Below are 12,318 nucleotides of genomic sequence, written 5' to 3'. Positions count from 1 at the left end.
GCACGGGGATGCAAGCATCAATGTCTCCATAGTCGTCACTGCACCTGCAGTGGGGCTGTGAGGGAGAGCATGGGGATGCAGGCATCAGTGTCTCCATAGTCATCAGTGCACCTGCAGTGGGGCTGCTGAGGGAGTGCACGGGGATGCAAGCATCAGTGTCTCCATAGTCGTCAGTGCACCTGCAGTGGGGCTGCTGAGGGAGAGCATGGGGATGCAGGCATCAGAGTCTCCATAGTCATCAGTGCACCTGCAGTGGGGCTGCTGAGGGAGTGCACGGGGATGTAAGCATCAGTGTCTCCATAGTCGTCAGTGCACCTGCAGTGGGGCTGCTGAGGGAGGGCACGGGGATGCAGGCATCAGAGTCTCCATAGTCATCAGTGCACCTGCAGTGGGGCTGCTGAGGGACAGGAGAGTGATGCGGGCATCAGTTTCCATCATTGTCAGGGTACCCTTGATGCTGACATGCTTCTCTAACACTCAGCAGATGAGCATTCCAGAACTTTGCCTTAAACCGTGCTGGCACTCTGTGATGCCCCGCTTCTCTCTGATTTCTGACTTCTGCTTGACCTTCCAAACTTGCTCAGTTCATTCCCTTCATGAAGCCCACCTCTGAGACCTCAGCCCTGGAAGGTCACCCTTCCTGTGCATGATCAGCCTCGATTCTGGCCTTGGTCTCTGAACAGGAAGCACAGCAGCAACGCTCCCGTCAACGGAGTGTCCCCCACGTGCCAGGGCGGCAGGTACCGCTTGACTTCTGCTCCCTCTGACACTTACAGCTCAGTAAAGCAGGTATTGTGAGTCCCATTTTACAGATCAGGAGACTGAGCACCAGCCAGGTCGAGCACCTCGCCTGCAGCCGCCCTGTGAATGACGGTGTAGGGATTTGAACCCAGGTCCAGTCTGATATCACGGTCAGCCTCCCTGACAATTCGTCTTTTTGTTCACCTTCTCACATGTGTCTTAACTACCTGAGTAGACTGTAGCCTCTCAGAGGGCCGGCCATCTGCTATTTGCATACCTGGTGCCAGATATGATGACCTGCAAAATAACGGCATCCTGCACTATCAATGATGATGATGCAAATGATGGTGTAGAATGCTTTGATTTCCCTTTCAAGGTTACTAAGGGGTTTGAAAGATTTTTGCTGCCTGAACCTTATGTCTGGTGTATAAAGGTGATAAATTTAGTGCATATTAATCTGATGTATTAGCCTAACACAGTGTATCGTCTTTAAAGTAAGTCAGAAAGCTGATTGTAGTCAAACGGCAACAGTCACAAAGCAGAAGAAAGTGACCTCTCTATGAATGTATTTAGTTAACTGGAGATTGTGAGCAGGGCTTTTTCCATTTTGTTCTTCTGCCCACTTTCAAAGACCTCTCCCAAGGGATGGTTTGTGGCTTTTGCCCCACCCGACCCTGATTTCCATGAGAAAAGCCCCAGTTATTTTCTCTTGAGGTTGGTGTTCACTCCGTGGCCAGCAGAGCACCACACAAATGCAGCTCCCAGGCCCCCGGCCATCGTGCTGTAATCTGGAATCACGTCCTCTGTACGTGCTGAGAAGAGGTCTCTTGGCCTGCAGTTGGTGGTGAAAGAGGGGGCTGGGCAGGCCGCTGTCACCCAGTTTGAGGAGACCTTGCGTCCTGCAGAGACTTGGACTTCATCTTGTGGAAATGTCTTCATCTTCAAGGGGATGAGGATGGCAGATGGGGGACAGAGACAAAGAGGTAATTTAGCAATAGTGCAGGAAGGACAGAGAAGAAGGAAGACACCCAGAAAACTCTTGGAGCGAGCCAGCGACAGGGTCCTGGGAGCCTAGGTAAAGGCGGTAAGACTGGGGGGAAGGGAACAGACAAGAAAAAAATTAGTCAAGAAAAGTCAGTGGAACTTTCCTGGCCATAGGATCCCATTTAGCTGTCATTAGTGTTGTTGCTCATTTGGTCTACAACATCCAACCCGTCAAGTGAACATTCTGTAAATTTGCCTCTTACTTTCCTTAGACGTCTGGTTTGATTCTTTTGTTGTTAGACTGAATCTGCTACTCATGACATCATTTCCCACCCTGGGACAGCTAAGGTGTGACGGAGTGAACGCATGGCTTGCAGCCAGGTGCGAGAAGCCCAGCTCTACTCTTGCTACCTGTGTGACATAAGTCTCTGCGCCTTCTTCCAACTGAGAAAGCACATTGACAGCTGCCTCACACAGGTAGACTGAGGTGCTGTCAGGACTTCGGGGGAAGCTGTTGGCACCAATCCCTGGATTGGCTACACTCTTGAGATTAGGTTGAATTTATTTCCAAAGTAAATACTATTGTTTCAAATTCTAAACACTCTGGAAATTCATATATCAATAAGTAGTAATGTTTTAATGGCCATATAAAAAAATGTAAAGCAAATATTACTTGCATTTTATATATATGAGTTTCTCCCTCTTCCTAAGTTACATTTTTTTAAAAAAGGGAAAAAAGGAAGAGTTCGTTTTGGTTCAGGAATTTAGCTAAACTTCTTTCCCTCTGAGAATGGAAAACTTAGGTGGACATCAAGCCTACTTATGAAATTCTGGGGCTTCCTGACACTGGTAGATTCATTGAAATATAGCAGATGAACCGTGAAAACTTTCCATATTCCAGGTCTGTCTGGAACTAAGACGTACAAACAAAGATGTCTTAAATTTATGGCTAATGATAAATTTTGATATATTGATTGAGATTCAACAATTGATTTATGGTTTTCGACAGTTCTCATGGTTTATAATACTTCACTGTTACTGCATGTATGAGAGTGATGTGTAGAAAAACCAGAAGGACCGTAAATGCACACAGATGTGCATAGAAACCTCTGTCCGTCAGCGTCAACTACAAAGGTCAAGTAGGGTCTTCTAACTACCTATGATCTGTCCTATGATCAGAAGATTAGACACATGACTAGACTTTCAAATAGCATTAAACATCTCTTTCTTTCATATATATGTGTGACATTAGCACCCCTGATGGAAGTCTCTGATTTGTTTCTAATAAAATATCGGAAACCTTTTTTCATATGGCCCAGTTTTCCTGGGGCTCAGTTGGAAAAGCCGTCTGAGACTGTTGAGTTCTGCAGCCTGTGGGGTGGCGGGGCCCCCTGCCAGCGAGGGCTTTATCGGTGCAGAGGGGTTGGGCTGTTTGTCTCTGGCGCGGGTCTCACAGCCCAGGCACTTCCCAGGCTCATTGTCCTTTGTTCTGGCGGATGTACAAAGGATTGACTGTTTTGTTTTCTGGCTCCGAGAGATTAGATAAAGTCTGCCTTTCTGAACTGCACCCTCCAGGCACGCAACCTTAATATTCATTTTCTAGAGGTCATATTTTGCAGATTATATACATGTAGATTATCTTGACCACAGCATCATTTTCTCCAGGCTTGATCTGACCCGATTGTAGACATAGTTGACAGTACTGATCCCTCGTGAACTGTCCCCAGGAAACAGCTGTCCCCCTCACCCTTGTCCTTGAGATGCCTCTTCAGCAAAAATGCGTCATCTGGGTCTGACGGCTTGTTCTTGAGTTCTGTTGCCTGTTGGAATCTCACAGTACTGAAGAGCCTTCTCCTCACTGGCAACAAGAAAACTTTCTGTGAGGGGCAAGTGATTCTTTCCTTTGATTACGACGCCCTTAATTATAGACCATTAAGTAAGATAGAAAATTTAAATAATATTGCCAAGAAAAAAAAACTGTTTTTCCTCAAGAACCTAAAAATAAGAATCATCTTGGGAATTTTTTATTTTATCTTAAGGCTTAGAAAGTTAGTTCATGGGAATAAACTGATAAGATTTTACCAAGGTTTTCTTTTATGCAGAAGGCAATTAAGGCTAGTATTGGTTTAGTTTCAAAAAGTTTTATTCCACTTTTGCCTCCATTTTGTCGGTGACTCAGAGGAATTGTCTTTATGATCAAAGCGACAGAAATAAGTTTATGTTACTGTGCCCATTGTGTGCCAGGTACGTCTCCTCCGTATCTGATGCTCCTCGAAACACGGAGAATGTGATGTTCTTGTTATGCTCCCCAGGCAGACGAGACGCAGCCTTGGGTGGCTGAGTGATCTGCCCGGTTCTGTGACTGAAACGGGGTGGAGCCAAGATTTGCATTTAGTCCTCCCTGATCCCAAAGCCCATGCTCTCTGCCACCACATCTCCTGCTCCTGGGACAAGATCTTCTCCTGAGTCAGGAATAATAATAGTAATAATAGCTAACATGGAATGCTTACTGTGTGCCAGACGCGCTCTCAGTGCTTTCAATCAAGCGTTCAGTTTCATCTTCCTAGCAATTCTACTGCAAAGGTAGGATTATCATCAGCAGTGCACCAATGAGACCGCTGAGGCAGAGGCGAAGGGACCACTCGGAGCGCCCAGCTCCACAGCCGGAGAATGGGTCCGAGCCCAGGCCGTGAGCCGGCAGAGCCTGCACTCCCCAGGCGACCCTGTGCCATGCCGGGGCGTAGTCCACACGGCCGCATCCCCCAAACCCACCTGTGCTTTGGGATCTCGAAGTCACGGCTGCCTCGGTTTACTTGTCAGCTGATACTTGTATTACTATTGATTACTGATATTATAAAATGTTATGTGGCTTATTTAATTTTTGCAGCATGATGTACTCATGTAAATCATAGTATTAAACACAGACAAAGACATTGGACTGATCACAGGCTGCGTTTAGCCTAAGTGTGGTGTCTGTGGATAACCCGTAGTCTGTGAGCAGTCCAGCCATCTATGGCTTTTGAATGTAGAATAAGGTTTCCTTGTTCCTATTTGTATTTATGTTGATCACAAGTGAGCACCTTCTTAAAACATATGCTGTTTGGAGAAGATTCCAGAGTTCCTGGAGTTATTTCATGAGTAAAATTTGATTTACCAGGAGGTACATAAGAACTGAGCTCCCGACAGCCGTGCCTCTAAAGCGTCTGATTTGACTCTTGAGGTTTAGTCTCCAGGGTCATCATTCTGCTTCCTAGACCAAGAACCGTGGAGGGTTCGCGTGCAGTGTCTCTCAATGGCTCTGCGCTCAGCACTTGGGGTGGGGAGCGCCTCGTTTCTCAGAGGGTCCCACTGCACCACAGGACGGCTGCTCACTAAATGCCCTTGACTCAGTCCCCAACCTGGAGACATGCTGTTCATCCCACTCCAGGTTCCACAGTGAAGATTCAACACGTGGGAAGTGGGACTCCTCAGACTGACCTGGGGCTTTGAGTGTTGAAGCTAAGTGAACAGCTGGGTGTGTGCCTAGCCCATCGCACCTGCTCTGGGGCTCCTGTCCCAGAACTCAAGCGGAGAAAGTCTAGGGCCATAGGGAACCAGCTGCTGGGAGAATTTGCTGTGTTGAGCAAACCCAGCTGAGGCTTCTGATCACATCTGTAGCTTCTGTGGTTTTCTGATACGTGAAAACACCCAAAAGTTATGTACACTTGACCCCCGAAATCCACAACCTAAAAAAGAACAAATTCAGTACAAATTTCAAAATCAGTTCTTAATATCTGTATTTGTTATTGAGATTTTCAGCGTTTATCAATGTTTGAAAAGTTTGCTAGAGCTGCAAGCCAAAGAAAGTGTAACCTTACTTGGAATTCCAAGCTCAGAGCTTGGAATAAAACAAAAGAAGTCTTATTAGAAAAAGGAGTTTGTATGACTAGTAGCTAAGTGGGTTTCTTTTTTAAATACAACGGTAAGTTTGGAAGTGAAATAAACTGCCAGTCTGTTTCCTGGGCAGCGGATTCTTCAGGTTTTTAAGGAAAGTGAATCTGGATTATAGTAGGGGAAGCAGGTATTTGCAAAAGTCTTCAAACCACATTCTCTTTCTTCGTATCTACCTTGCAGATCCTTTACCTCCTGCCAGGTTTGAAGTCAGTAGAGAGAAGACAAATTCGACCAGCTTACATGTTTCGTGGACTCCTTCTTCTGGAAAAGTCACCCAATATGAAATGCAGTTATTGGATGATAACCAAAAGATACAGGCGACCCAAAGCCAAGAAAGTACTTCATGGAATGAATATACGTTTTCTAACCTCACTGCTGGGAGCAGATACAATATTACCATCACAGCTGTCTCTGGACAGAAACGTTCCTTGACAATTTATACCAATGGATCAACAGGTAAGACCTGTTCACAGGTGGTGGGGTACTTAATATTCTGTGCTCCTTTTGAAACTATATTAAATTCAAGAATCAGGAGTAAGAATGCCCCTAGACCAAAAAAATATAGGTAGGTAGATGATAGACAGATAGACGATAGGTAGATAGATAAATAGATAATAGATAAGGTAGATAATCGGTGGATGATAGATGATAGATAAATAAATAGATAATAGATAAACAGATAGATAGATGATAGATAGATGATAGGTAATAGATAGATGACAGATGATTGATCGATAGATAAATGATAGATGACTGATAGATGACAGATAGATAGATAAGTAGACAGGTAAATGCTGTGCCATCCAGTGGGAAGACTGGACTGAAAATAAGGAGGTGTGGCTTGCTACTGGCTTGCTGGGTGATTTGGAACAAATCATGGAACTTCCCTGGGAGTAGAATTTCTCCAAAATGAAGGAGATGTTTCCTAACAGCCCTTCGAACTCAAATCTTAGGCAACAGCATTTCCTGCCTCCTTTTCTGGATTTGTGCCATAAATCTTATTTCTTAAATGTTTTCCTCCTCTGTAGATTCTTCTCCCACCATCAAGTCGTGATGTTTCCTACATATCCGTGTGTTTGGAACAAGTCTTTGGGTGCACCCACACATCCTGAGACGGTGACACGTTCCACCTCCTTCCCAAAAGTCTGTCCTTCCTGCCACTCGCTCTCCCCTCATTTTCTCCCTGCTTTATTCTCTTTCCATCTTCCATCTTCTATAGTTCTTTCCTTTTTCTTTTCCCTTTACCGCCGTGCCACGTCATACTTCATCAGCAAAAACTCCCTTAACACCTATCAGGTGGGGAGACGGGCAGGTAATCAATGAGGCAGCTTTAGGCTGTGGACTCTGGAAAGAGCATTCATGCAGGTTCCAGTGGAGCCTCAAGATTTCATTAGTTGTTGCACAAGTTAGATGTACAGAGAAGCAGAAATGAACATGTGATTTTAAATTAAATGTGTCTGTGTCATCCAAAGGAAATTATGAGTGACGCTTTGGAAATGTATTTTGTCCCACTAGTGCCATCTCCAGTGAAAGATATTGATATTTCAGCAAAAACTAATTCTCTCCTGATTTCGTGGTCCCACGGCTCTGGGAACGTGGAAGGATACCAGCTGATGCTAATGGCTGACACGGTCCTGGTTCACAGCAGTGCCGTGGACAAACACAATACTTCCTACACTTTCCGAGGACTGACGCCAGGCCACCTCTACAACCTCACCATTGTGACCGAGGCCGCAGGGCTGCAGAGCCACACGTGGACGCCAGCCAGGACCCGTAAGTGCCCCCAGCCAGCTGAGCAAGAATGAAGCTCAAGTCAACAAGGCTTACTAAGTTGTTGGAATAATGGTGCTATAGGACAAATTGAAACTCACAGGCTATAGAAGGCCTTTATATGTGTCCACTCTTCTAGTTAGAGAAGGAGAGATTCCCTTTCATTCCAAAGTTCAGGCCAGCCCTTGGCAACACTGAAGGAGCAGTTAACCCCTGATACAGTCCCAGCTTCTCCCTAGTGTGCCAGTCTCCTCCCCAAGGATTCCTACTTCCTTCCCTTCAACAGGGATCCGCTGCCTTGTGACATCACCCAGAATGAACCAGGATTACTTTTCTTGGGGCTGTTCAAACACCACTCCCGTAAGACAGCCATTTCCAACACCCTGTGTCCACACAATGTGTCCTGAGACCCACTGAGCTGTTCTCACAGCTTACCGTGGCCGCGTGAACTGACCCACCCCAAGTTTTAATGAATAATTCATGTACACGTTCATTCATTCAGTATGTACTGAGTGTAAACCAAATGCCAGGCATTGTGGATCTGACAGTGTCCCAGACAGACAAAGTGTGTGCCCTCACGCTGCCTACATTCTAGTGGATTCTCGTGCTTCGGGTGGGTCCAATGTGTTAATAAATCCCTTCCCTTGGTAAGCTACCTCATTTTAAGAGAAACTCTAAAATCTGTAGTGCCTTAGAAATCACTCTAGTGGAAAGAGTTCTGTAACTATAGGAGGTTGGTGGAAAAGATATCTGGGGCCCCCTGACATTTACGTAACTTTCATATCAGCCTCAAAGACGTATAGACATTCCCAACAAAAATGTACCATATGTCTTAAGAACTGTTTATGTATAACAAGAGCAAGTTACAGTTCTAACACCGATGCAAAATCAGTGTGCTATGCCCATTGTTATAATGAAACATTGTTAATTTATGTTGTGCCATTAGAGAGGCCCAAAATTACAGCGTAGACGGGAGGTAGAAAGAATGCTCGCCAAAGTAGCTCTCTTTTGTCGTCATGTTCCTTTGATGAAATAATGACACAGCTCTTAAGCTTTAACTTTGTCATGATTTACTATGAAAAATAAGATAGTTTTAGCATACAGAATTTTGTGATGGCCAATCAGTTGACCAATGTACTTATTATGTGCTTGCTGTTATTAAATACATAACGATGTGGAGAAATTAGGCAGACGACAGACTTCTTTGAGCATTCCACTTAAAGAATTTCAGAACTGGAAGATGCCATTTGGGGTCTTTGGACCAAGCCTTCAATACGGACTCCCAAGCTCAGGGGGATGGACAGAGCTGCCCAGGGCTGCCCAGCCGACTACTGGCCAGGTCTGCTGGAACCAGGCTCCTGCCTGTCCTCTCTGTGCTCTTTCCACTTTGGTTTTGCAGCATCGTTTTTCTCACGTGAAGCTGTTATTTTCTCCTGAGCAGGGAGCGTGCTCGTAGGGGTTCGAATGTAGGTCGGAGTTTGGCCACAAGACTGGCAAGACGTCCTGAGTCAAAGTCTCATTTCCTTTCTTCCTACTTAGTCCCCATGGCAGTCTCAAATCTGAGGGTGACAAACGATGGCACTTCGACCTCTCTAAAAGTCAAGTGGCAAAGACCTTCTGGACATGTGGATTCCTACAACATTACCCTGTCTCACCAAGGCACCATCAAAGAATCCAGAATGTTGGCACCTCAGGTTATTGAAACCCAATTTAAAGACTTAATCCCTGGACGGCCGTATCAAGTTACCGTCAGCTGTGTCTCTGGCCACTTGTCTGCTCAGAAGACGGCCGTGGGCAGGACAGGTGAGTCTAGTCTGCTCGGAAGACGGTCATGGGTAGGACAGGTGAGTCCAGGGTTCAGGAGTACTCCTTGGCTGCCCAGATAACTCTGATCCATCTTAGCATAGGAAAAAGTAAGTTGGTAGGAAGACTCCTTTCCCAACCTGGGAAGCAGGCTCTACACGACTGTGGGTGTCTGTGGCCAGGGCCCCAGACACAGAATGAAGCAGGTTCATTTTCTTCATCTGAGTTATTTAAACACGTGTTTGGATTGATTCCTGAATGATCCCATAACTGGCTCTGCCCTGTGCTCTTTCGTGTCCCACCCACATGTAGCATGAATGTGTTAGCATGGATACTGATGAATAAAACATTTCCCATCAACAGTTATGTGAGGGCCAGTGAGTGCTCAACCAAGCGTCCCGTAAGTTATTTTATTAGTTTATGTCACCAGACATTTCTCCCGTGGCTTCTATGTGTAAATTACTGGACTATGAGTGTTGGGAGCTGTTAAAATGGCAGAGTTCAGGGCTGGCCCGGGGGCACAGCGGTTAAGTGTGCACGTCCCGCTTTGGTGGCCCGGCGTTCACCAGTTTGGATCCCAGGTGCAGACATGGCACCGCTTGGTAAGCCATGCTGTGGCAGGCGTCCCACATATAAAGTAGAGGAAGATGGGCATGGATGTTAGCTCAGGGCCAGTCTTCCTCAGCAAAAAGAGGAGGATTGGCAGCAGATGTTAGCTCAGGGCTAATCTTCTTCAAAAAAAGGGCAGAGTTCAGCAGACTATGCCCTTGGGCCAAATGTGGGCTGTGACCTGTTTTTGTATAGACCCACGCAAAGAGTGGTTTTGCATTTTTAAAGGATTTTAAAAAAAAGAAAATGAAAGAAAAATATGAGACAGAGGCCATAGGTTGCCCACAAAGTGTGAAATACTTGCTTTTAAGGTAGTTACATTTTAATCACAAATATAGAATATACACACACACAAAATACAAATAGTACATTTTAATGATGGCTATTATGTATTGATACTTCCATGTGTCAGGCACTCACTAAACACTTTACACCATGATTTCTTTTAGTTCTCACAATAAAACCACGAGAAAGGCCCTGTTATTGTCACCATTTTACAGATAATTCAGAGACGTCAAATAACTTGTCCTCGGTCATCCAGCCAGTAAATGGTGGGGCTGGAGGTTAAACCAGGCAGTCTGATTCCAAGTCCACTGTCTGTGCTGTTAGAGATCCCCAATAAGAGCCATATGGTGAGAAAGAAAAGAGCAAAATTCTCTTTCAGAAGATCAGTGAAGACTTACTGGAGGAAATGGCCTTTGAGTGGGACCTAAAAACTGTGAAACTCTTGGCAGGTGAAGAGGGGAAAGAAGGAAGGGCATTGGAGCAGGAGGAATAACATAGCACAGGTTCCGAGGCAGAAGAGCCAGGGGACGTACAGGCTGAAGAACGTGCAGCTGAGGCCAGCACTGAAGAGTAGGGGAGGAGGAGAGTGGCTGTGGCAGAAGTCAGAGCTAAGGCTGGAAGGATGTGGGTCTGATTTTGCAGAGCCACAAGTGCCGCGCCAGACTTGATGCTTATTCTGTAGTTAAGGGAGAGACCTTGAATGTTTTGGAGCAAAGGAATAGTAAGATGAGACTATCTTGCAAGAAGATGGATCTCTTCAGTTAGAAAAGAGAGGGAGGAATGTTTCATGACCACGACATCCAGAGTGTCTTCCGAAGGTTGCCACACCCATCAACGTCACCATCTTCAGAAGCAACATCAGTATTGTCTCTGGAGCTGGTGTGCAATCGGTAAAGCAGTGTTCATATCACTAGGTTATTAACAGTGTTCCAGAAGATCGCATATTACGAAAATGATCTTAGGATACATTTCTTGAGTGTCAGATGTCTCCAAAATAAGGAAAGAGCGCTCCTTTGCAATTCTGAAACCTCAGGAGGGGGTAGAAATGTTTTGAATTGCAGCCGTCAGGTCTCTTATCTACTGTTGCCCCTGAAGAGTGACTGAGGATCTTACTCCTGGCTGTTAGTATCTCCCTTTGACCTCCTTTCACTGTTAGTTCCAGAGAAAGTTGGGAACCTGGAGGTGAACAGCAATGGTTCTCTGAGGTCCCTCGTGGTGAGCTGGTCGCCCCCCGCTGGAGACTGGGAGCGGTACCGGATCCTGCTCTCCAACGGCTCCCAGGCGCTGCTCAACGCCACCGTGGGAAAGCAGGAAACGCACTACGCCATAGATGACGCGGGGCTCGTGCCGGGAAGGCAGTACGAGGTGGAGGTCACTGTGGAGAGTGGAAATCTGAAGAATTCTAAGCGTTGCCATGGCAGGACAGGTAAGCAAACAGCAAGGGGTAATGACTGATGGAACCTGAATTTGCAATTAGTGCCTCTCCCAAGGAACCCAGGTGACCATCAGTGTCGCTCCCCAGTGTTCCCTGAATCTGAGGGATTATAGACTCGCAGACTGAAAGAGGTTGGTGACGTTTGATTTTGTTAAATTAGGACATTAAAAATCACTTCCACTAGTAACTCCATTATTTTATAAGCGAAAGACATTTTTAAGTATCAAAAGAATGGGGAGGAAATCTGAGAATCCTTCCCTGGAGAGTAGGTAGTGATGACTTTGGCTGGCGCTCAGTGTTAGAGAACCTCTGCCTCGACCTCACGCAACCGTGGGGGCGCTTCAGCACCTAGCCAGGTCACTGAAGTGGAGAGGGCCAGCTCCAGGTGTCAGGGCAGAGGGGACAGGCACCCTGAGAGCTGGGTTTGGGATTCTTGCTGTCACCACTATACTGTAATTCCTTGGGCAAGTCACAACCTCTTCGAGTCTGTTTCCTCAGCTTTCAAATAAGAGAGTTGCCCTGCTAAGCTCAACGTTTCCATGAAAATCCCTGGGACGTGGAATGGTCCGTACTTGGAGTAAGATTCAGACATCTTCTCTCTTAGTCTTGTCTGATGATAAGGAAATAACTACATTGACTCAACGTTCTTCTTAAAAGAATGTCAGCGAAAAGGACTGGGACACCTCCTCAGCCTCCCAACTGTGTCTTCCAGTAATCTCTTCGTTTTCCAAATATTCACATCCATTGGATGATAAGCA

The 12,318-nt window shown here is 45.9% G+C and overlaps 1 protein-coding gene across 8 annotated transcripts in view; it reads left to right on the top strand.

Moving 5' to 3' along the window:
* PTPRB (protein tyrosine phosphatase receptor type B) overlaps positions 1-12,318 on the top strand; it is a 106,038-nt gene that overhangs the window by 32,318 nt on the left and 61,402 nt on the right. For all 8 annotated transcript variants that reach the window (XR_011540564.1, XR_011540563.1, XR_011540566.1 and 5 more), the window contains 4 exons: positions 5,839-6,114; positions 7,174-7,431; positions 8,968-9,231; positions 11,282-11,551. Coding sequence is in view for 4 of the 8 variants with exons in the window: in XM_070622062.1 (XP_070478163.1) it covers positions 5,839-6,114; positions 7,174-7,431; positions 8,968-9,231; positions 11,282-11,551 (1,068 nt within the window). In the remaining 4 variants the exon portion in view is untranslated. The remainder of the gene's footprint in view (positions 1-5,838; positions 6,115-7,173; positions 7,432-8,967; positions 9,232-11,281; positions 11,552-12,318) is intronic.

Source organism: Equus przewalskii, chromosome 5, assembly GCF_037783145.1.
Source record: "Equus przewalskii isolate Varuska chromosome 5, EquPr2, whole genome shotgun sequence".
Classification (NCBI taxonomy): Eukaryota; Metazoa; Chordata; class Mammalia; order Perissodactyla; family Equidae; genus Equus; species Equus przewalskii.
Note: the sequence above shows the minus strand (reverse complement) of the source record. Positions and strands in the feature narration are given on the sequence as shown.